Source organism: Aspergillus aculeatus (assembly GCF_001890905.1).
Source record: "Aspergillus aculeatus ATCC 16872 unplaced genomic scaffold ASPACscaffold_3, whole genome shotgun sequence".
Lineage (NCBI taxonomy): Eukaryota > Fungi > Ascomycota > Eurotiomycetes > Eurotiales > Aspergillaceae > Aspergillus > Aspergillus aculeatus.
The window spans coordinates 1811626-1833704 of NW_017962978.1; the positions used below are offsets into that span (position 1 = coordinate 1811626).

General features: G+C 50.4%; 6 protein-coding genes across 6 annotated transcripts in view; 3 read left to right on the forward strand and 3 right to left on the reverse strand.

Annotated features, from left to right (window-relative positions):
• Positions 1 to 1810: 1810 nt before the first annotated feature.
• On the reverse strand, positions 1811 to 4319 carry ASPACDRAFT_76209 (purine-cytosine permease family protein). Its single transcript, XM_020204666.1, has 6 exons — positions 3486 to 4319; positions 3276 to 3429; positions 3149 to 3221; positions 2983 to 3096; positions 2224 to 2929; positions 1811 to 2169 (listed from the first exon to the last, which is right to left on the reverse strand). Exons 1-6 carry the CDS (start codon positions 3933 to 3935, stop codon positions 2086 to 2088), a joined length of 1581 nt encoding a protein of 526 aa, XP_020059469.1. The 5' UTR covers positions 3936 to 4319; the 3' UTR covers positions 1811 to 2085.
• A 1172-nt stretch (positions 4320 to 5491) lies between these two features.
• On the reverse strand, positions 5492 to 6724 carry ASPACDRAFT_58080 (SANT/Myb-like DNA-binding domain-containing protein; the record flags this gene model as incomplete). The annotated part of the gene is made up of 5 exons (XM_020203311.1): positions 5492 to 5638; positions 5697 to 5729; positions 5788 to 5835; positions 5899 to 6268; positions 6720 to 6724. 5 exons carry the CDS (start codon positions 6722 to 6724, stop codon positions 5492 to 5494), a joined length of 603 nt encoding a protein of 200 aa, XP_020059470.1.
• A 4235-nt stretch (positions 6725 to 10959) lies between these two features.
• ASPACDRAFT_76219 (ER lumen protein-retaining receptor) lies at positions 10960 to 12588 on the forward strand. The gene is made up of 3 exons (XM_020204667.1): positions 10960 to 11270; positions 11334 to 11620; positions 11691 to 12588. The coding sequence occupies exons 1-3, from the start codon at positions 11165 to 11167 to the stop codon at positions 12297 to 12299; spliced, it is 1002 nt and encodes a 333-aa protein (XP_020059471.1). The 5' UTR covers positions 10960 to 11164; the 3' UTR covers positions 12300 to 12588.
• Positions 12589 to 15158: 2570 nt separating this feature from the next.
• Positions 15159 to 16701, forward strand: ASPACDRAFT_1853698 (uncharacterized protein). The gene is made up of 4 exons (XM_020197323.1): positions 15159 to 15312; positions 15382 to 16027; positions 16081 to 16154; positions 16226 to 16701. The coding sequence occupies exons 1-4, from the start codon at positions 15187 to 15189 to the stop codon at positions 16412 to 16414; spliced, it is 1035 nt and encodes a 344-aa protein (XP_020059472.1). The 5' UTR covers positions 15159 to 15186; the 3' UTR covers positions 16415 to 16701.
• A 1615-nt stretch (positions 16702 to 18316) lies between these two features.
• ASPACDRAFT_113915 (putative translation factor pelota) lies at positions 18317 to 20257 on the reverse strand. Its single transcript, XM_020195757.1, has 3 exons — positions 19989 to 20257; positions 19423 to 19911; positions 18317 to 19293 (listed from the first exon to the last, which is right to left on the reverse strand). Exons 1-3 carry the CDS (start codon positions 20064 to 20066, stop codon positions 18634 to 18636), a joined length of 1227 nt encoding a protein of 408 aa, XP_020059473.1. The 5' UTR covers positions 20067 to 20257; the 3' UTR covers positions 18317 to 18633.
• A 1083-nt stretch (positions 20258 to 21340) lies between these two features.
• Positions 21341 to 22079, forward strand: part of ASPACDRAFT_1886147 (aldo/keto reductase family protein) — a 2427-nt gene continuing 1688 nt past the window's right edge. Inside the window, exons 1-4 of the mRNA XM_020198413.1 lie at positions 21341 to 21573; positions 21641 to 21651; positions 21732 to 21789; positions 21869 to 22053. Coding sequence (XP_020059474.1) covers positions 21502 to 21573; positions 21641 to 21651; positions 21732 to 21789; positions 21869 to 22053 — 326 coding nt within the window. The 5' untranslated portion in view covers positions 21341 to 21501. The remainder of the gene's footprint in view (positions 21574 to 21640; positions 21652 to 21731; positions 21790 to 21868; positions 22054 to 22079) is intronic.

Here is a 22079-nt window from a genome sequence, read left to right on the forward strand (position 1 = left end):
TCGTCTACCTTGTATGCCTGTAGATAAGTTGGAGCTGTTGTCAGATTAGAGGATGGTTTGCTCCGCTGGCTATAAAAGAGAATTATGCCTTCCGGGACTAAACCCTTCCGAGCCCTAGACTGTTGTCGAGGAGGGAGGTCGGTTTTTGGTCTGGTTATATCTGTGGAGTAGTATACGCTATCCGAGATGTCACACTGATCATTGATGTCATTGACCCTAGCTTGAGCTGGAGCTGGAGCATATCACCGAAAATGATACATCCACCTCATGAGGTATAGATGAATGCTGTTGCCCTACACAATTAGAGCCCTAGCTGAGTCGACTACAACAGTAGGTAGAGATTATACCCATCCATCCCGTTTTGGCAAGAAAAGAGAAAACCAGCAACAAGACTCAACCTCGATATATCAATCGCAAGAATAAAAAACCCCCTTTGTCTATAATCGCACAAAGTGGAAAAAAGAAAGGATACCTCATCTCAGTTTCTACCAAGTCGTAGCAAGCTTGGCCAGGAGGGAATGAATGGTGGGTGTCCCCCGGGGTGTGCATCGGGGCGGTCAAGCCGCGGAGGATGAGATGCGTACTGTGTGGCATGATGTCCTCCAGTCCGCCCGTACCCGTACAGCTGCCTAGTAGTCCAACGGTTCAGCTGCTTCCTTATCCTTGCCCTTGACCTTATCCTTGCCCTTGTCCTGGTCCTTGTCCCCGGACCGGCGGGCCGGCTGCTCGCGGGAAACCTGTCACGGTCATTTGCCCGAAGTACTGTACTGCACCCTACACTCCGGAGTACCAGGTGGCATAACTACAACCATCCTTATCCCTGCCACCAGTAGGTAAGCCTGTGATTTTACATTGGTTCATCCTGTTACATCAAAGCAAGAAGTAGGTAAGTTTTCTTTTCGTGTTGTGTTGTTATTCTCAATCTCTAGGATGTACTATAGCCAGCCAGGTAGGTTGTTCGGGTAGACTACCTTTTCTGTCCAGCATGTCAGATACATCTAATAATGAATGATGGCCCGGATGCAGTGGTGGACCGGATGCTTACGGCGGGGAGCTGAGCCTGGAGCTGAGCTGAGGGAAGTGTGCTCTTCCCGAATAGGCAAGAGACTCGGGATCTGGTTTGATTCGTTTTCTACTCCGTGGTTGTTGTAAGATAACCACCTGATCATGATTTTATATGTGAGAGTAGATTAATCTTACCTTCTGGACTGCTGGGAGTGGACTAAAAAGATGTGAGGTGATCATACGTATTCTTATTTCTGATTTTTTTTTTGTTTTCATTTGTTTATCTTAGCTTGGCGTGGGTTTAGCGTGCGTCGCGGGGGTTTTTCCCAGACAGGGCCCCGGGGGGAGGTGGAACTGCCGATTGTGATGGGATGGGTGTGGATGGCGGTTCATTCCGCCATCAGATCAGGGAAGATGGTGATCATCCTTTGGGTCACTAATCTCTATGTATTCCGTAGTGCAGGAGATTGTTCGGTGATTTACTATGATTTGATTGACAGTTACTGGCAGGGCAGATTGAGCTTGACAAGGGATTGGTCAGCGTCCCACGCACACTCCTGACCTTGGACTCGTATCGGCGGCCGAAGCTGGGATTCTAGATCGACGAAGGTCATTGGGTTGCATGAATCGGTATGAGGTTGGTTGGGAATATGCGATGTGGCGTTGGCAGGGGATTTTGTGCTTCGGGTTGCACTCGTTGGAATTGTCATATATGCGGAGTACTTATCATGCGGCTCTTCAATGCTAAGTACTGTACGTCTATTGTCAATGTTTTGAGCATCTCGATCCGGAATAGTGGCTTCTTATGACAAAGGCAATCAATATTATATGCCTCGAAATGAGCAATATACGCTATTTGTTATAGCTTTAACGACAATGAAGTCCGTGCCCCCCCCCCAATACCACGCGTATCATGACAAACATCATATTATACAATAATATATAACTTTTATGGCTCGTCTTATATCACCACGACGACCCCTTCGACTAACCTAACTCGCATCCAAAGCAGTTACACTTCAACCCAGCTCCAACTCAGCACTCGCAAAGACAATTCGGTGTTCAAAGTATTTCATCAGATCACCGGCCGAAGTAACGCCGCTCGAGGTACCGAAGAGGAGGATACACCAGGCCTGTCCAAGAGAACGCGACATAGAGGCCCATCTAGTTCATACGTCAGTGGGGGAATACGGCAAGCAAGACCCAGAAAGAACTTACATCAGCACCATACTCGCCCACCAAGCGCGCGATGGGTCCGATATACCACACCTGTGCCATGCACAGAATCGCACCGGCCCAGCCAACCAGAAAGGCGATCAAAGCGGCGATGCCAACGGGCAGCTTAGACGGATCGTTCCAAGCGTACCAATTGTACCCGCTACGGAACCGGAAGATGAGCTGTTCTTCTAGAATGATGACCACCCACATGACCACCCAATAGCCCATTAGAGCCAGGAAGTTGGTGAAGATATCAGAGAGGTTGCTCCGGCCGGCCAAGGCGCATACAGTGAAGATCACTGCTCCAAAGGTGTTCCAGAGCACTCGTGGAACCTTTTCCGCATAACGTCCGAGAATCTGAAAATCAACTCCAGCCGAGTAGGAAGGAGCCACGGTGTTGGCGATCAAACCCAGCGCGACAACCACCGAGCAGAATTTGCCGAACCCACCCAGCGGGCTAAAGCCTTCAACAATGAGTGCTCCCGCACCGACGGAATATGCTTCGCTATATTTCGCATAGTTGGCGACACCTGATCCGAGGCCAGCACCGCAAATGATCGCCATGGTGAACGAACATATCAGCCCCGCCAGAGATAGAGAGGAAAGGGCCCATTTGGAGGTATTCTGAGGGTAGTAGACAAAGAAGTCCGCTGCAAGTGGCGTGTAAGTTATTGCGGAACTAACACAGAGGGAGAAGAACGACAATCTAGATTGCGAATGGTCAACATTGAAAAAGGGACCAAGTATCGAAGAGCTTACCTGTTTCCAGCAATTGTGCGAGCATCCCCGGTGGATGAGGCCGAAAGGTCGAAATGTTTTGCGGAGACGCCAAACAGTATGGAGACGACCACGAGCTGAGGAAGAAACGCAAAGCTAAAAGCAAGTCAGCGTCAGGTTGAATAAAGCAAGGTAAACCGTAGCGCACCGTTCGTAATAATGAAAGACTTGAATGCCAAACGTAGCGATAACCCAGGTGATGATAGCGATAATCACGATACCTTCCAGATTGTTAATATGATTACCTCAAGCGACTGAGAAAGGGACAAACGTACCCACAGCTACCGACATGTTTCCATGCGGTGACATAGCAGATAAGATTTGGCCGCCCACCACCGAGTCGATCAGACAGTAACCAAGCATTTGAATCAGATTCAAGATGACGATCAGCTTGCTAGGCCACCAGCCCATAGAGTAGCGTCCGAATGCCTAAGGACGTGGAAATTAGCGGACACGCTAGAGCAAATGCTTCATCTTTCACTCACCATAGTCCGAATACCAGATACTGGACCTCGAGTAGCCATCCATGCCGCGGGAATGCTACCAAGCAAAGCCCCGAAAACGGCGCAAAGCGCCGTATCGCGGAAGCTCAGACCATAGGTAGCAGGGCCCAGCATACCGAGAGTGATATTGTTGGCTGCTAGATTGATAGAGACCCAGAGCAAAAACGACTGCAGGTACGCAACCCAGGTCAACTTGGTCATCCGCTCATTCTCCGGCACGCGTTCGATACCGCGAGCCTCGAAGTTGTACTCGACCAATTGCTGCTCGAATCTCTTGATATAGGAGGTCAAGCGCGTCGGCGCACGCGCCATCCGATTGATATTTTCTTCGCCATTGTCCATAGGACGAGAGGTATCATAACCCGACTGGACGTTGGCGATGTCCTTTTCAGAGGAACGCCTCATGGCGGCGACTGGTTGTTCGGAAGACATGCTGTTGCGGTTGGTCAGTACAAACCTGTCCAAAGAAGCGGGATTGATAATAGCGAGAAGCGCGCATGAGTCCTTTCGCTGGAATTATCCAGATCAAGTTCAACCGTATAATCTCAGAACGAACAACGTAGTAATCACACCTTTTCTGGGGCCCTCGCTCGCTAGCAGATGTAGTAACTAACCCTTGCCCACACCGACAGAGAGCGAGCGCCCCAGATAGTCTGCGTAACGTACAGTTGTCGAACACCGGTCTTCATGCAGGCAGATTACTTAGATACCTTGATCGACAGACAAAACCACGCTACTCGTCTTCATGATAGCCGTCCCTTGCATATGGTTCTGCGAGAAGACGGGAGGCCTGTATGCACGGGGACGTTGTGATTGCGATGGGGGGGGGAAGACTGTGGCGACCAGACCTGGTTCAACACGATCTCAATTGTGCGTCAGTCATACTGATTTTAACAGAGTTTTGTGGCAAACCATTATTTTTGGGAGGAGAATAGACAACCAAAGAAAAAGGGACTTGGTTGAATGCAATGGACGATTCTCTACTAACCTGAGCACTTAACACTGACGAATGCGCAATGCACACTGGCAATGGCTTGTACTATAAGGCGAAAAATGCCTGAGAGTTGAGAGAGAGAAATAGAGAGGAGAGAACCCAGTGTTGTCAATGATTGCAGTGTGAGCGAAAGGTGGAGCGGGTACAGTGAAAACCCCCAGATAGATTTTAACGGCGGCGGCGGGGTCTGGATCGAGTCATAGTCTCTTCATAGGTGGGTGGGTTTGTGGCCGCGGATTTCCCGCGGACTTGCCCGCCGCCGCCCCCCGATTTCGGATGACATTTCCTACCCGTGCGTTATACTCGTATTTAGTGACCGGGTAGTACGCCGCTCCCTCTACTTACCTACCAACTATGTATACTATACGAATACAGGTGCATGTTATGCGGTTAATCCCCTCACCGACCTGTAAGATCTGGGCCATCAACTCTTCATGGGTATTGCCCCCAATCACATCCTGCCCATGTGGTAAGCTGTTTGTCTGCAACCTTCATTCTTGTTCGCTAGCGATTTGCAGGTTGCTCTGCAGAGCTTCCAAATGCAGGCACATCAACATTGTCCTCTACCGTCTACTATGCGACTCTTGCCCTCTACCTAAGTTTCCAGACCCATAAAGAAGTCTATTTAGAGTAACCGAGGACATACGCAGCAGGGGTTCAAATTCACCAGCAATGTGTATCATCAAAATTGGAGACGACAGCCCTGGAAACAACTGAAGCCGCAAAGGAACGCGAGAATGTGAGAGGATGGGGGACTGACAAGTAATATAGTAAGAAATGAACAAACGCAACCTAACGCCGACGACCCTTCGCCAAGAGCTTTGCATACTATGAAGAGAAACTGATGTGTGTGAATATGAAAACACAGGCTTAGATCAGCTTAAGTCATATACCATGCCTCAGATCGACCAGTGGGTGAGAATATGCAGATTGTCATCACGTCGTCATCTTTCGTAAACTCTAGAGGTCCTTGAAATGTTCTTTCGCATACTGTTCACAGGCCTATATCGGGAAATGTCAGTCGGTTGCGCTGGGGCTGGTCACTTTGACAACTCGCCTTGGCCGGCTTTCCAACTTTCTGCCCGATTACTTTCCACTTGTTCGCCTCGTATTCTTTGATCGCATCGCGAAGCGCTACGGACTATAACCCATCATGTTAATATCGATTCGGCGCTAAGACGGATGCCGTATGTTCTTACCTCATCTTCCGCAAATTCAGCGTAGTGCATGTCCTGCCACATTACTCAGAAACTCATTCTGACCTAGAGCGAGCTTCGGGTAGATGCCTACCTTATACCAATGCTTCTTGACACTTCCCTCGGTCCGAGTGGGGAAAGTCTGCGAAGCCGGACAGCAGCCAGGTTAGCACGCTTCAACGTGGTACAGAACCGACTGGTGCACCTTGGCAATTTCACTCCAGCTGCGGCCAGCATCGCGCATAGTCTTCAACCGCTGTTCCTCCTCGGCAGTCCAAGGAGTATTGGTTCTTCCTTTTTTCTTCGGTGTAGGCTCTGGTATCCCAGACCCCTGTTCATGACCGGGCTCGCCTCCAGCTCCGGTCGCGCCTGAAGCTGGCATGGCCGCGGTGGTGCCTGCTTGGGGCGAAGCACGGCGTTTGCGCGGGTTCGGCGGAGGAATCTGAGTTTGGGGCATAGGAATGCCCTCGTATGAAGGCAATCGTGAGTAGGGATTGACTTGTTGCGGAGCTAACAGATGGGATGGTGCGTTGGCGGGGACGGAGGTCTTGATTCGTTTCGATGTTGGAGGAGACCTATTGTCATTAGAAGAGCCCGAGGGCGTCGGTGTCAGAGCCGTGACTAATACATGAAAGGGGAAAAAAGAAAAATAAATAAATACGCGGAAGTCGCAAGAAGCGAGGATACAGGGCTGATGTATAAAAGAAGCCAGATGAGGATGATGGAAGTAATGGTAAGGATAATCTGAGCAATAATAACAAAACAAACAAAAAAAAATAACGACCTCAATAATAATAAAACAAATGACGGAAAGAGCCAGTCGATTTGTGAATCAGCAGATAAGGACAGGCAAAGGCCCCAGGTGAATAGGAAAAACAAAAACATAAGGCAAGAATGAAAAGCACATGACCGGGGTTGGGGAGTGGTTCATCAAAGGTATATATGGACAGAGAGCAACCCTGGAGCCTTTTTTCGCAGCCCTAAGACTAGCTTTGCTGGGGCTTGGGAGGACGAAGGGTGACTTACGACATGGTTGAGGATATGCAGTTCTCCCAATCACGCTCCGTCGATTCATCTGTAAGTACACACGCTTAGGAGATTAGCAAATCTGCTATTCAAGGAACGCTCCGTGTAGATCGTCCTGTCATGTCTAGGGAAGCGAGCGCCTGGTTACACCAAAGTGACGATGACACCAGTGCATCATACGGCATGGTAGTAGCGCCGCAGGAAGGGAGGCTGGACGTCAGGAGTGAAGGGGAGAGTCGACAAAAATGTTACATGCATGTGTGGAAGTGGTCGGCAGCGAGGGACCTGGAGATGGCGCACGAATCTGAGTAAGAAGGAGAGCAACACGAGACGAGAATAAAAGAAAGAAAGGGGAAGTGAAAACTAGACAGAGAAAGGGAGGGAAAGAGGGGAGACAGGGCAAGTCAAGGGCAAAAGGAAAACAAATATAAACAGGTTTAGGCACAATCACAAGTAGACCTCTCGAGCATCTTAGGATACATAGGCTGGAAATAGTACGGAGGAATACTGGAGTTGCGATGATAAGACGTTCTGGTCAGGACAAGTGGAGATGGAGACCAACACAGAGTGCAAAGAAAGGCTTACTGGTCGAAGTTCATGATTCGAAATCTTTCGAGGTTTTTCTAACAGGTAGACACGAAGTAGCAGTCTTGTTGCTTGGAGGTCGACTAAGTGACGGAGTGAGGCCGATCAGGAGAGTAGTAGTAGGCAGGCGGGTAAGTAAGAAGTAGTGAGGAGGATAGCGAGAATAGTATAGTAGTAGATGTTGGTAGACAATCAATCGGAATACTAGGCCGGTTGGCAGTAGCTAGGGAAAGGTAGTCAGTAGTCAGGATGATCGTCGTCGTTCTGATCGTTGGCGTAGAAGAGATGATCAGCAGGTAAATAAGCAGGCAAGATCGAGTCGATTCGAGGTCAAAGATACATACATGCCTTTACCATTAGCGGATTGCAGGAGGGAGGAGTGCCGGTACGCGGATTGCAAGGTAAGGTATACTAAGGAAACATTCGGGTGAGGAAAGAGGGAGAAGAGAGGGAGGATTTGTTTTCCTCGCCGTGAGCTAAAAGAAGAAAAATAGAAACGAGACGAACATGCAGAGAGAAACGGAATGGTAAGAAAAGAAGTGCAGGAGAAAGACCAGCAACTGCGAAAGTGCAAGGCGAAAGAAGACGAATCAACGGCAAGTGACTGACTGACTGACTGACTGACAAGACCAGACAAGACTGACTACTGCTGAGGGGAGATCCGAATCCACTCCATGGCCAAGCAGCTTCCATTTCACCAATCCCGCGAGCTCCGACTCGTGTTTGCTTTTTCTTCTAAGCAAGCGTGGATAAAGTCAATGATTACCTCCCCTGCTCACTCATTCCCTCACTCACGTTCTACCTAGCAATTGATAGTTCACCAAGAAGACGGATATGAGATGGTTTCTGCACATCATTGCATGGTCTCATGATGCCAAAAGAAGTAATTCCCCTCCTATCTCGCTCGAAGCCAGTCTTAGATCGAGTGGTTTCGCTTTGACAAAAACAGTGTACCGTACAGACCCCGAGCCCCATTGCCAGCAGCGATTTCCCCTCTTTGATCGGTCGAAATTCCGAATGAATTTTCTAAAAAAGAACGGCAGAGACCCTACGCCCCGTTATGACCTATGGAGGGGAAGTGGAGGGGGAGGGGGAGGGGGAGGGGGAGGGGAGGGAAAAGGATGAGAGAGGAGGAGGGGTGGTGCGTCTGGCCTTTGACGCCTACCTACTCATCCTTGTACTCATATACAAGGCACCTATACTACTTCGACTTCCTCTCCATTTGTTCCGTTCTCTCTCACCAACCGACTACGTTGTATCCCGCGCATGTCATTCCACGCTATCTATTGTCTACAGACCACTTTGGGTTGTTGCGGCCATACCATAATCGAAGTTCAATTCCAGCGCATCCATCAGCCACAAATCGCACCTTCGAATCCTGTCTTCCAACAATCAAGACAGGGAGCGACTATGCTGGTGGCGGCGACATACGTTCCATACGTTCCATATAGCCTGCCGTCTCGGTTGTTCTCGCCAGGTTAACCTGGCGTCGCTGCAGTGTCCAGGTAGGCCAAGCGGGTGGACAAGGCCAGTGAGGGAGCGGGGTCTGGACTACCTGGTATCTGGTGACCGTGAGCAAGACTACAACTTGAAACACACATTTTTGGTATGCAATCATTGACCTTGGCACACCAGAGAAAATAAGAATTCAAAAAAGCAAATCTTGAAGGGCTCAAGGATGATGAATTTTAGTGTCGACGTGGGCTCCAGCCTCTTCCTCCTCCTTCCCAATCAGATGCTCCTGACGGGATACGCTGGGAGCGGGGTAAGAATCCCTGAACTCCCACTAGGGCTCCCGTGTTTCCAATGATCCGTCCTCCGTCTCGTTTGCTTCCATCCAATCTTGGCCCTGGCGGTCTTTTCGCTCTCCCGCGTATTCTAGACATGATCTGGACATCTCTAAATGCAAGATTCTCCGCTGCTGCGATCTGGAACTTTCACCTTGCTAAAGAAGTAGGCCGGTGCCCGCCCGAGTCCGCAATGCTGCATCTCCAGGTCTTCAAGGTATGCATCTTATCTACGCCCGCCCAGATGGCTCCATCCTAGGCGGGTTTGAAAGATCTACAGTAGGTCCGTGAACCGTTATTTGACCCCCTGCGAGCTCTTATTGAGTATCGTCCTACCGAGAATGTTGGCAGTCGAACAAGCCGGCTTGGGCTTATTGCTATCACGTCCATGGCGGAACTTATAAGATGAGGCACTGTGCAGAAAATGTTTCTGGACGGCTGAATACGATCATGAGCGAGGGATTTCTACAAATCAACAATGCTTTGGGTTCGTTGGAGAACTCATGCATCTGGAGGAGTAATATTAATGAGTTGCGGCTATTTAGTGGAAAGTTATCGCTCATATACAACTTTCCCATCGCAGCTGATAGCATGTGCAGAACATATCGGATACGGTGACATGGATCGGAGCAAAATAGAATTGATCATTCCTGTCGTATGTATAAACCAGCCTATTCGCTTGGAGGACCGCATGTCAAATGCATGAAACTGATATTCTGACCAAGCGCTCACTGTATGTATCCCTTTCCCAGACATCGAGACCACTACGTACGCCGAACTCAGTCCTCTAGGAGAAAGCTCGTCTGTTACTCATAAGTTCAGGTCAAAAAGCTATTTCTATTGGGAGCACTAAGCCTCCCATGCGTCTTGGTTTACCTCCCGCTCACATGTGCTGGTGGTTGAGCATTGGCTATATAATACAAGAACATGTCGTGTATTTAGTTCGGTCTCGCTCCCCATTAGTGCCCCCCTGAGCCCTCAGCGTAAACTAAATAATGATATCACGTGTTTAAATCGAAGCAACTATTATACAATTCATATAGAACGGACTCGCTCATGAGTCTGTGGAAGTCGCTATACCAGAATGCCATCTGTTCCTCCAAGTAGGGAAGACTCCTTGGACTCACAGTAAATGTCTACATTTCCCACCGACCGGAATATACCTGCCTGAATGTTTGAGGCTCATCCCATTCAATATTCGAGACCAAGGAGCTTCATAACAGATCCATGTATCTTTGGGTCGGCTGTCAACGAACCTTGGCGGTTGTTCACTGATTCAAAGCTTGTAAGCATATCTTGAAACAACCGTCTAAGATACCCAAGCAGCCTAAAAAGGAGCTAGTGCTATGTCTCGCATGCCTTGGGAGCTGGTCTCAGAAGAAGCGGTGACAGGCTTGATGATACGTCGATCCCATTGACACAAACAACATGGCAGCAGGAGCCGACTAAGAGATGATAGTAGAAGATCAAGAAACAACAGCACGAAGAATACATATAGAAATCGGGTGTCAACCTTTACCTAGCATATATGCCTTAGAACCGCCTTCTAGCATGGACAAGAACATAATCTGATTATTGTGAAGCTATACTGGAGCGACAGGTAAATGCTGACGTCATCGGTCTGACAGATAGCTGCTCAATCACGTGCTGGACACGCGGCCACGGGAACATCCTAACATCCCCAGCTTCTTGCGCCTTGAGGTGGATCCCGCTGTGACGGTGAACGGAGCTTCCCCCTTCGTTGAGACCAGATAAGACGGAACCATCGCTGAGCTTCACAACCACCACTTTTACGATCTCTATTGTTTCAAGCTATATATAGCCCCGTTTCCAAGGGTCCTGTTGCATCTGTTCTCTTATTATAACCAGGTTGCCTGGTGCACCTCTCTCATATCTACAACACAATCCGGGACAACAACTCATATACCCCCCGACCGGGCCTCGCTGATAAACGAAGCACGGTCCACAGTTAGTCACACTGTCTTTCGGTGACAGTTGAGGCTCGTCAAGTATCTCAGACTGTGAAGCTGGACGCCTAACACTACTGGCCAGCTCTTATATACAAAAGCAATCATGGTGAACATCAACATGAACCTGTTCCGCGCCCTAGGCGACTTCTCCCACCTCGGGTCGAAATGCGTCCTCATTTGGGCCATACATCGGAACAAGAGCGCTGAAGGTAAGTACGGCGTGACACGAGGCTAGACCATCCATGATGCTAACAAATTGTACTACAATGCAGGTGTTTCGCTCCTTACACAGATGCTCTATGCCTTGGTCTTCGTCACTCGATATCTTGACCTCTTTCGAAAAGAGGCCTGGGGATCTTTCTATCTTGTCTTCTTCAAGATTTTCTATACTGTGACGTCGTTCTATGTCATCTTCTTGATGATGAAAGTCTTCCCCCGCACACGGGAGAAGGAGAGAGCATGGAAAATGGGCTTGATCTCTGTTGGTCTGTCGCTTGTCCTGGCTCCTATCTCCCTTGCCATATTCAAGGAGTACAAATCTGGTCGGTGGTTCACTGAGGTAAGCTGAATCGTGGATGGTCTATCTGTGAGTGTCACAGTACTGACAGAATGTGTCTTGCAATGAGTAGACATGCTGGGCTTTCTCTATAATCCTTGAATCTGTCTGTGTCCTCCCCCAATTGCTCCTCCTGCGCCAGACCACCGTCCCGACTGTCATCGACTCGTACTACCTGCTTATGCTGGGGTCATACCGAGCATTCTATATTCTGAACTGGCTTGTGCGCGGACTGGGCGCCGAGGGCTTTTGGGAGCCGATTGCCGACATATTCGGGCTTGTCCAGACCGCTTTTTATATCGACTTTGCTTGGGTCTACTACTCTCGCCAGCGTGTGAAGCTCCGTAACGGAGGGGTGGTTGACTCGGACGACTTCCGCCACAGCTGGCTTGTCAGCAAGGTGCTCAATTTCAGACAGCGCAGGGTGGCGGATGAGGAGCAGAGTCTGAATGATGATGACTTTGAAGAAGAGAGGGTCAATGGGGAGAGGCCAAAGAACAATCGATGGGGCGCAAGAGGGATTTCGGTCTCCGCCGATGACACATTGGAGGATCAACGGCCTCGAACTCATGGCTCGAGCCATGATAGCAGCCTAGAAGGGTTCTCGGATGATGAGGAAGATGACGTTCCGGTATATCAAGCGAACAAGACCTCTTCTGGGGCCACTGGGAGCGGAGTTTAAATTGATTGGTTTTTTTCGGGCCATATATAGATTTCTCTGATGCAGATCTACGTCTCTGCTTACTCTCTCTTGGGTGCAATTTTCGATTCTCTACTCTGCCTGCGTGTCATCCTATCTCCAAAGCGAAATGTTCATCATCTTTAGTGTCTCTTTCACGTCAACTAATTTCCGCAATTCCAAATCCTTCTAGAAAGCGCAGTAGTGTCGAGCGACGACCGATCATCTATACCTTGTTTGGGACTAGAACAGTCTCAGCATCAGCATTCGAATGTTCACAGTATAGCAGTATGCTATTGCAGGATTGGGATGAAGTCATCCGAGACGGGCTTCGACGTGGGGATGAACAGGTTTTAACAGACGGACCCAATGTTTCAGACTTGATCTCCAGAGCACATTGCTGCGCCTGGCCATAGCCACGGCTAGGTGTTTGAGGATCTGTGCATCGATGCAGCAAATGGGCGAAAAGTGTTACAAAGTTGCGAAAGGGGTATTACGTGTGTGGCCAGCGCAAGCAGAGACTATGGGGAGGGGGCCGATTTGTTTTCACTCCCTTCGGGTTTGGAGGGCAAAAAACGCCTAGGGAACAACCTTGCATTACTCGGCATAGCCGGGGTGTGGCCTGTCATCATGATGGGGGGTAAACCTTCTCCGTCAGATCCCCACGGAGCAAAAAGAGAATCCTTTAGTGTTTAGCGGACATAGCCGTTCATCCTTTGGAGCGCGGAAATGATGAAGAAGGATACTACTTAAACGACACTATGCTTGAAAAGGGAAAGCGATGGGGAGTTCATGACATCACGTGTGCATCACGGGGTCTCCGATCGGTTGACAGGCAGAGCGACGATCTTCCCTTGACCACATGGCGACTTGTGCGATCCATGCGATGGTCGCAATCATGATACACCGGACACAACCCCTCCATAGGGCCAAATGCAAGGGTGCCAGGAAAACACACACCCGGGAAATTGACGGGACGAGATTGCCGTGCATGTTTCCAGAAGCCCTATGCCCGGCTGCCCTAGCTTGCCAGAAACAGTAACAGTTGCGCTTTTCAACATCCCCAGTGCGAAATCCGCGCCGAACGAACAGACGGCTTGATGTCGGCGATGGACGATGGACAGATACTCCGACAGCAATATCGCGAGGAGGCTGTTCCCTTCGCTTCTGGCGCGTAATCGCCCGTTTTCCCTTAAGACACGTGGCTTGGGTAGGATGCAGACAGCCGCTCGAATGGAGCATACGAACGTTCACGTCTTGAGCCTTAATTTCTGGATGATACTCCCTCCCCTCCAAAACAGTCGTGTCTCGACGAGGCCGGATGGATGCGTCTAAGAGAACAAGAAAAGAGATGAAAAGAGGCCATGCTTCAAAACAAACCTCCCATCCGGTTATTTCAGGGCCGGCAGCGAGACCGACTTTGGTGGTCAGCTTTTTGCTTTTCTTTTTTTTTCTCTCTTCTTTTTTCTGTCTTTTCCACGTTTTCCTTAACGAGCTTTCCGTAAGGCGAAGTCGAAGATCGCAGAAGCATGCCTGAGTATGACAAGCCTGGCCAGCCTGGGTTTAGTTCCGACCCATTTTGATCCACCAGGATTTACAGCCGCAATCACGACGAAGCGCTTAATGGCCTAACCCTGCCCGTAGGATCCCTGCCCCAAAGGAGTTTTGACTCTGTCCCTTGATAGTATTATTTCCCCTATGTTTTCGCTTGACCGTATTATCCCAGAGCTTTCCGAACAGGGTTTAGCTGCGTCTACTAGGCAAGCACGAGGATCCTGGCTGATGACTTTCGGTCGTTGGGGCTACCTTTCGCAGCCTTTCAATTCGTCCGGTCTACCTCGCTCTCCACATTTCGTAGCCGCTACAGGAGCTGCGATGCGTTCATCTGCCCGTCGGCCCTTTGACAATAATGATTTCTTCCTCTCTAGCATTCTAGCATACTTTCTCAATGTCCTCTTGAGTTTAGAGAACAAATCATGATTCGAAATTTCCCATTTTGTCTGCTCTTTTGGGACAGTTCTGCATCGATGGCGGTGTCCCATCTATGTACTGTTCAGCTCAAGCGCTAACCTATGGGCTTCCATTTGATATGGCGATTAAGCGGCTTTGCAACAACGTCAAACCGCGCTCATTTTGGACTGACATAATTCTACGATCCCTAACCCGGAGATCCAGGACATCGGCACTAAGATCGCAGTAGTAGGTGCTGCCTTGCTCTTGAGTAACGGTGGGTGGGCCTGGGGATGCAAGTCTGAGCCCCCCGAGGGTTTTTGGGGGCTGGATTGTCTCCGTTCTCATGTCGTGAGCAACCATGAGAGATTATCCTTTCCATTTTTCTCCCCTTTCAGAGCATGGCACTGTTTCTATCAGAAATGATCAGGCGCTTAAAGGCAGGCCCACCGTCGACCTTACACCTCCCACCAGGAACAATTTTGTGCGGCACAGCAATAGTGGGCGGTACTTACTATGGTCATCAAAGCTCGTCTCGTCCGTTGATAGACAAAAAAAAAAGCTTCAAGCTTCTGGCCCTGCCTTGCGAGGCATTTCGACTTTCTTTCACATTCCTTTACTTTTTTTATTATTATTATTTTACAAATATATGAACGCGCGAAGACTCTATCATCGATACGCCCTTTCATACCTTCTCCACTTTCAACCAGATCACTACAATTTCTTATACTATAATCTTTCCATCTTGAGGGGTGTAGGAACCTCGGATTATCTTTGTCATTGATATTGGCGGCCTGACAGCCTATTTATCTTGTTGGACCTTGCCATCGTTCTCCAGCTAGTCCTCATATCCTTCCTTCCCTGTTTCAATCACGGTTCAATACACCTCTCATTCACCATTCCGTCCTTCAACAACGAAGAGCCTCAACAGGCTTCCATCATGTATCCACAAACCCCACTCGGCTACTCGGGACCGATGACCTTCGGGCATGGTGGTGTTAACCCCGGGGAGGGGATTGAGGACCTCTATGCCGTGATGCAGCCGCAGTGGACCGGATTGGAAGCTGTATGTTGCATAGTCAGCCAATCTCCACAGACGAGCCACTTGAAGCTGACCAGCTCTGAGTCGATGCAGTCGCCTTATGGAGGAATCAACCATCCGTATACTACAACTACAGCCTTCCCCACCGGCTCCATCCTCACCCCTATCAGCCTTCCCGACAGCTCTTTCAGACCAAGTCCGGTACTCAGTCATCATTCGCAAGAGTTCCAATACAGTATCAGCGATACTGTTCCATCTCAAGGACTAGGTATCACGGCTCCATTTCCGAGCAACTTCCCTCGCACTGTGACTGCGGGCCTCGGCCATACCATAGATCAGCTCGAGTATGGTCTGGGCGAGGTGGGTCACTCGCCCCGGCCCCGGCCAGCAAAGAGGGCCAGGCGCGGCCCCAAGCAGGCAGCCACACCTCGGGAGGCCCCCGTAACGATACTTCCCAACCCCGAAGGTCTCCAGCGACTGGAACAGGAGCGAAGACAAGGGGCAGCCGAAGCCCAGCAGCAACAGCGGCCTCGAGCCCCGGGAAGGGGGCGCAGAGACCCGCAGGCGGAGGAGGAAGATGCATTCGTGGAGAGACTGCGGGAACAGAACCTCGCATGGAAGGTCATCCGCGAAATGTTCCGGGAGAAGTTCCATAAGGATGCATCCGAGGCGCGGCTGCAGATGCGCATGCTACGGCGGCGCAAGGAGCGCCTGGCTCGGTGGGATGAGAACGATGTGAGTACGTGCTCCGTCCGCAGGCCTAAAATTGCCAACTAATCATTAACGGCGAAGTCATTCAGATCCGCCTACTCATCCGGGCTCGGGATTATTGGGAGCACGAGAAGTATAATGTGATTGCTCAAAAGGTAAGGAGCATTAGGTCCACCAGCAAGAGAAAGATTTTTACGAGATGCTGACTATATCTCTCTGATCTCAGATGAGGGAGCTTGGTGCCGGGCAGTACACTCCGCAGCAGTGCGAAGCGCAGCTGCGGTATCTTGACGCGCAAAACCGGGATCGGAGTGGCCTGGCTGCGCGGCCACGAATATCTGAGCCTTCGCAGACACGACGACGAGTCTGGCCTCGTTCATCGTCTCAGAGCCTGGCCGGTGAAACCAGAAAATGATTATTCTTGTTATAAATGCATCTGTGGGTTCCAGGAGCATGTTGAGGCGCATTATGGCTTGGTTGGAGCTTTTTTTCTTTTTTTCTTTTTGCCTTTCTTGATTCCCTTGGGCTAATGATACGCCGGGCTGGACTACAATCGACGATTTGCATGGTAGCGTTTTCTTGTAATTGTCACACTCCTTTCTGTTGGTTTTCGTGTTCATCTTGATATTACTATACCCTGTGACCGAACGAGTACGAAATGAGATATCAAAAACGATAATAAATCAAACCCTTACAGCATGAAGTATATACAGTTACAATCTATTTTAACCCGTCAAGGATATCCATTCCGAAGATCGTGTAACTCATCCCTTGACAAGACGATCAGCATGCGGACTAACCAATGGGCGTGTAACTCTCGAGTATCCCCTTCTTACCCATCATAAAACGAAGAACAAAGAAACGATATAGTAAGCCAAGAGTGACACAAAAACAAGAACAATTTAAAATAGACTCTGGCGCAGTCATTTTCTTCTTCGCAACGGTTGCCGATCTCCAGCCTCGGAAGCCCACGAGTTGATACATACAGCCCGCAGTGCCGCAGCAAGCAGCAGCAGCAGCAGCGCCTCATCGCCAATAGTTAACCGCCGCCAGCCCCAAGCCACCGCCAGCAACCTTGAACCCACCACTAGCTTGACTCAACCACGAGGGACGCCGTACCCCGTACTGTACAAATCTCGTCTCTTGCTTATGCTTAGCCTAGGGGAACTCGTTTGCATCGCTTTCTCCATCTGACATCTTTGGTTCCGACCCTGTCCTGCCCTGTCCTGCCCTGCAGTACGACCGCTGCACCGCACCGGCATTTTGTTTTGGGGGATAATTATAACCTGAGTCGCAATCTGTGCACAGCACCAGCCTTACTATGCGCATGCCTGCCTTGACTGCTATACTTCGTGATCTTGTTCCCCGAGTTTCAACATCTATCTATGTTTAGTATCGTTTCCAAAGCACGCTGGATAGAGAGAGGGAGAGGCACAGCATCATTCTTCCTTCGTGTTTCAACTTCTATCCATCCCGACTCAGACTCACCAGAAAGACTACTATCAATATACTTACTTACTATCAACTTTCTTTCTTCCTAACTCAACCGAAATTGAACTCCATCCTTGAACCCTAAAATCAACCCGCAGATCAAAAACGCCACGTTTTTCTGTGGCTATTTCTCAGCCGCACACAACCCCCACACTGAGAAAGAAAGGGAAGAAAAAAGCAAACAAGGGCTACTACGTATCGCGTTCAGTGATGGATGTGGATGTGGATGTGTATCAGACTCTACTCCAAATTCTTGAAGTTGTAGATAGCCGCTATGGGCTGTATACGTGCCTATGGCTGTACTACAAAACAAAATGTATGGGCAAGGATCGCCACCTGGTCCGGGGTATGGGGGAGGACATGACTCGTTATACTTTTGGCTATTGACTACCTACCGTATCAGTGCTGTGCGGGTTGTTTGTTCTTCTTTTGTTGTCGGTGAGAGAGGTACGTACATCACATAGTTAGAGTGTCGAGGGACTTAAAACGTAAGTTGCTCTCCCTTATGCTTGTTCCAGGTCGTCATCGGCGTCTGAACCGGGGTTTTCTTGGGTCCAAAGACTGGGTACCTACCGGTAGCCCCCGGGATGGTGCTGGATTGACTCTGCCCTCTCGGATATGGACTGAGTGAGAGCGGGAGCAGGTTCGGGATAGTGAGTCAGATGGTTACTCCAGCTGGACCTGGATGAATAAGATGGGCGTCTCGCGTTGATCTGTCCGTTGTCTGTGACTGCAAGTTACTAGCCTCCGACGGTGCTCCCTGCCCTGAACGACATCGGCTGGCTACGGTATGTTGTGTGAGGTGCTACTAAGGTACTATGTGTATAGCCGATGGACGATCTAGATCTCGGGTCGCCAGGGCTGATATTTTTCTTCGCTGTTTGTGTTGTGTGTCTGGAAGATATGGAAGATGAGGGCGATTGCGCTTCTGAAGGGGGGGATTTGACCTGTTCATGGAGTTTGGATGTGTAGGCTGTGCTATTGTTGTTCTGGAAAGAGTCCTGAGGCTGACAACTTGTTTTTGTCGATCTTTCGGAGGGAAGGGGGATGTATGCTACAGATGTGGACCTCCCGGGGTGACACTACAAGTACGGATCGGCAGCATGGATCTGGAGCAGGACCAGGGGCATCTAAAAATGTCTATCATTGGCTATCGTCCTCATCCTCGTCCTCGCCGGCATCGTCGACGATCGGGAACGTCAACAAGGCCGCAACGCCGCCCAACCCGTCCAACCGCCGGCCGCTCTCATGATCCGAGCTCAACACGCGCACCTCACCACCCTCGACGTCCCGCACGCGATCTACCAGCGAGACCCAGCGTTTGCGCTCCGCCACGTCCTGCGACCGGAACAGCCGGTTGGAGATGATCAGCACGCCGCCGCCGCGGCCCACCGCCCCCTGGTCGACGGCCGACTCGACCTCGCGCGGGCCATAGGTCGCCTTGTTGGTCTCCTTGCGCAGCTGGTCCAGGAAGTCGTCCATGAGCTTCGTCTCGCGCGCGTACTTGGTATCCGCCAGAATCGTCTTCACCGCGGGTGACTGCAGCACCTCCGCCAGGGAGTGGAGGTAGCCCGAGGCCGAGTGCACCACCACGATGCTCGGCAGGAGACGTTTGAGCGCCGGCATGCTGGTGCTGGCGACCCCTTGGATGTATTTCTGGAACCCGGCCGCGACAAAGCCCGGGGACGCGAGGAGGACGGGTCGCACGGTCTCGTTGCTGGTCGAGAGCGCAGTGGCGCTGGTGTTGAACTCCATCTGCCGGACGAGGGTATCGAGGGTGACTTGAAAGAATTTGTTCATGCCCTGCAAATTCCCATTGCCATGAATGGGACCGTTAGCAAAAATAGACCGTTACAAGCGGGGTATAACAGGGGGAAGGAAGAAAACGGTTGTTGGGGGACACAAAGTAGCAAGGGGAGGGGAAAACATTACCTTGTCATGATCCCCGCCGCCGTGCCGTTTGCGAGGCACAGACATCTCGACCTTCTGTTTGAGGATCGTCTGAAACTGCCCGATGAAGCAAATATGAGCCAGTCCCTCCTGCATCACCACGGCCACGGCCTCGGCCCGCCGATTGCCACCCTCGTCCACTGCATCCTTGAGCATCTGCACGGCAATGCTGTCCCATCCCACCCCCTCCCCGTCGGAGCCAATCTCCTTCTCGAGCGTGAAATTGCGGTTCAGTTCGAGGTCGAGCGTGTGGTGCTGTCCGACCTTGGTATGTGCCGTCTCGTTCACAATCTGCCCGCTGACGTGCAGCTGCGAGCTCTGCGGGTCGAAGTCGAGGCTTTTCACCCGGATCTCGAGGTTCAGGTGCACTCGCGCCGAGCTTGTCGAGCCGGTCTCTTGGGTGGTGGTCACACGGCGGATGGCGCTCGCGCGGAGGAGGTCGCCCGGTCGGATGAGATTGTATGCGTGCCACTGTGTTTGAGAATAGGGGGGTAAGCATGGGGACTCGCCGTTGGGGGACTCGCCGTTGGGGTTCTCGCGTTGCGTACCATATCCTCCGGTTCTTCGGGGCACAGCGTCACCGTCCCGGAGCCATTGAGCTCGATTTTATTCTTGACAAGACGCATGATCGTCTATTCTCGGATTTGACAGGATATATGTGTATAGAAGAGAAAGGAGATGGGTATCAGATTCGCGTGAAAGCAAAGCGCTTACTCGTTGTTAGGTATCACGCTCTGCAAACTCGGCGCTGCTGCTGTTCTCTATTGTGTTCTGGAGAAATGACGAAGGGCAGCCGGCCTAAGGCAGAAGTGCGGGACACTTCCTGGAAAGGAAAGGTGCTGCTTGTGGCCGATGCTTATCGATAAGAGATAACGAAGCGAGCTCTTCGTGGATCATGGCTTGATTGTTAGCATGTCTCTGTGCCTCCATTCGAGGGTCTTCTTCTGGTATACTATATCTCATCATGACTGCTTGTCTTCAACTGGAAGATATACCCCTTGTTCGACAATAGGCTCTTTCATGTGTCAACTTCGTTTTTGACTCATTACCGGCAAGATATATTCTAGCAGCTATCCGTCTACAGAGTTAGAGGATCACCAGCAAGTAGGCTAGATATTTTTATAATCAACTGCTTTTTTGATGTCTCTGATACAAGGCTCTACAGGAGTACGGTATCTCATTGGAGACCTATAGGTAGGGAAGATCGAAGCCCGCCTTAACAACCAATCTTGTCTATAACACCGGTGTCTAGAGAGAAGATACTCTGTGCATCAATCCCAGGTACATATCCATGATCTAATTTCCATCGCATTCGTTCTGTATCTTCCTATCAGGCCATCAAACCCTGAGATTCGTTGAAAGAAAGGAGTTTTCCCGAGTGCCAAATTCCGCGGGTTCCTCTTTCAGGAGTATCCACAGCCGTCTGTGAATGGATAGGAGACGTCGGCTCGACCCTGCTACTTCACACTTCGATCATTTGAGCATCCGCAATTGTCAGTCTTAACACCGCACCATTACCTATATTGTATAACCAGTTCATCTGGTCGCTATCATTAGAACATCACGCAGACACAGACTTGAGGCCTCAATCGTACTCGTCAAACCTGAATGAGAATACAAAATTCTCAGTTCAAAAACTCTAAAGAGACTGAGGCAATGCTATGAATGGATCATGAAAGCATGTCCGGCGTCAGAAAAACAGAAGCTTGCTTCGGATATTCGCTCGCATCCTCAATGCAAAGCCGCGAAAGAGCAGGGCACCGGCGGTCGGATGTCCGAAACTCGGCTTGACCGCTGTCTGCAAGCCCAGGGACGGACGGAATCTTCAACTGATTGATAAAGTCAATGGACCCACAATTGATCTCTCGGCCCACGGCGATGGCGCATCCCTCGTGGGCATGCGGAGCGGGCACCTTGGAACTTGGAAATTAGTTTTTGAATGTTCTGTCCGCAACTTCGACGTTCCCTCTTGTTCTGTCTAGATCCGTCTACCTCAGTGCCCCCATTCACTCGTACCCTGCTCGATCAGAGTGACAGTGTACACTCGCAATCCCATATATCATGGCTCCACTTTCCCTCGCGTCGACCAGGAAGATGGTTTCGGGAGACGAGATCCCGGTCATAGGATTCGGGGTGAGTGATGGTCAATCCACGAAATCTCCGTTTCAAGCAGCGATTAACAGAAACCTCGGCTTTTCAGTCGTATCAAACGTATGTCTTAGGATCGAGCAATTGGCTTTCCACTGGTGCATACTGTGGTTCTGGCTGACAATTGCTTCTCCGCATCGTAGCCCTCCCGACGTCACCGAGAAAGTGATCCTCAAGGCCCTGGAGGCTGGCTACCGTCATGTATGGCTCTCTATCCGTTCTCCCGCTCACCATTGCAGCACTATGGAGTTAACTTCACAACTATCTACGTCTGCTACAGGTCGACTGTGCGCAACTATACCAAAACGAAGCCGAGTGCGCGGCAGCCATCCACAAATCGGGGATCGACCGGTCTGAAGTCTTCTACACAAGCAAGATCCCCGACACCCATATGTCTTACGAAAAAGCCAAGGAAGCCATCGAGGCCAGTCTGTCCGCAGCAGCATGCCTAGGCTACATCGACCTGTACGTTCTATCCTTCGTCCCCCCCC

Excerpts from the sequence above, each read along its gene's own strand:
- ASPACDRAFT_76209 (XM_020204666.1), bottom strand. The coding sequence starts at position 3,935 with ATGTCTTCCGAACAACCAGTCGCCGCCATGAGGCGTTCCTCTGAAAAG. Across the intron at positions 2,930-2,982 it reads CGCACAATTGCTGGAAACAG|ATTGTCGTTCTTCTCCCTCT; the intron begins GTAAGCTCTTCG and ends TTCGCAATCTAG. Across the intron at positions 2,170-2,223 it reads TGGGCGAGTATGGTGCTGAT|ATGGGCCTCTATGTCGCGTT; the intron begins GTAAGTTCTTTC and ends CGTATGAACTAG.
- ASPACDRAFT_76219 (XM_020204667.1), top strand. The coding sequence starts at position 11,165 with ATGGTGAACATCAACATGAACCTGTTCCGCGCCCTAGGCGACTTCTCC. Across the intron at positions 11,271-11,333 it reads TCGGAACAAGAGCGCTGAAG|GTGTTTCGCTCCTTACACAG; the intron begins GTAAGTACGGCG and ends ACTACAATGCAG. Across the intron at positions 11,621-11,690 it reads CTGGTCGGTGGTTCACTGAG|ACATGCTGGGCTTTCTCTAT; the intron begins GTAAGCTGAATC and ends TGCAATGAGTAG.
- ASPACDRAFT_1853698 (XM_020197323.1), top strand. The coding sequence starts at position 15,187 with ATGTATCCACAAACCCCACTCGGCTACTCGGGACCGATGACCTTCGGG. Across the intron at positions 16,028-16,080 it reads GTGGGATGAGAACGATGTGA|TCATTCAGATCCGCCTACTC; the intron begins GTACGTGCTCCG and ends TTAACGGCGAAG. Across the intron at positions 16,155-16,225 it reads ATAATGTGATTGCTCAAAAG|ATGAGGGAGCTTGGTGCCGG; the intron begins GTAAGGAGCATT and ends CTCTGATCTCAG.
- ASPACDRAFT_113915 (XM_020195757.1), bottom strand. The coding sequence starts at position 20,066 with ATGCGTCTTGTCAAGAATAAAATCGAGCTCAATGGCTCCGGGACGGTG. Across the intron at positions 19,912-19,988 it reads CCGAAGAACCGGAGGATATG|TGGCACGCATACAATCTCAT; the intron begins GTACGCAACGCG and ends TCTCAAACACAG. Across the intron at positions 19,294-19,422 it reads GCGGCGGGGATCATGACAAG|GGCATGAACAAATTCTTTCA; the intron begins GTAATGTTTTCC and ends GGGAATTTGCAG.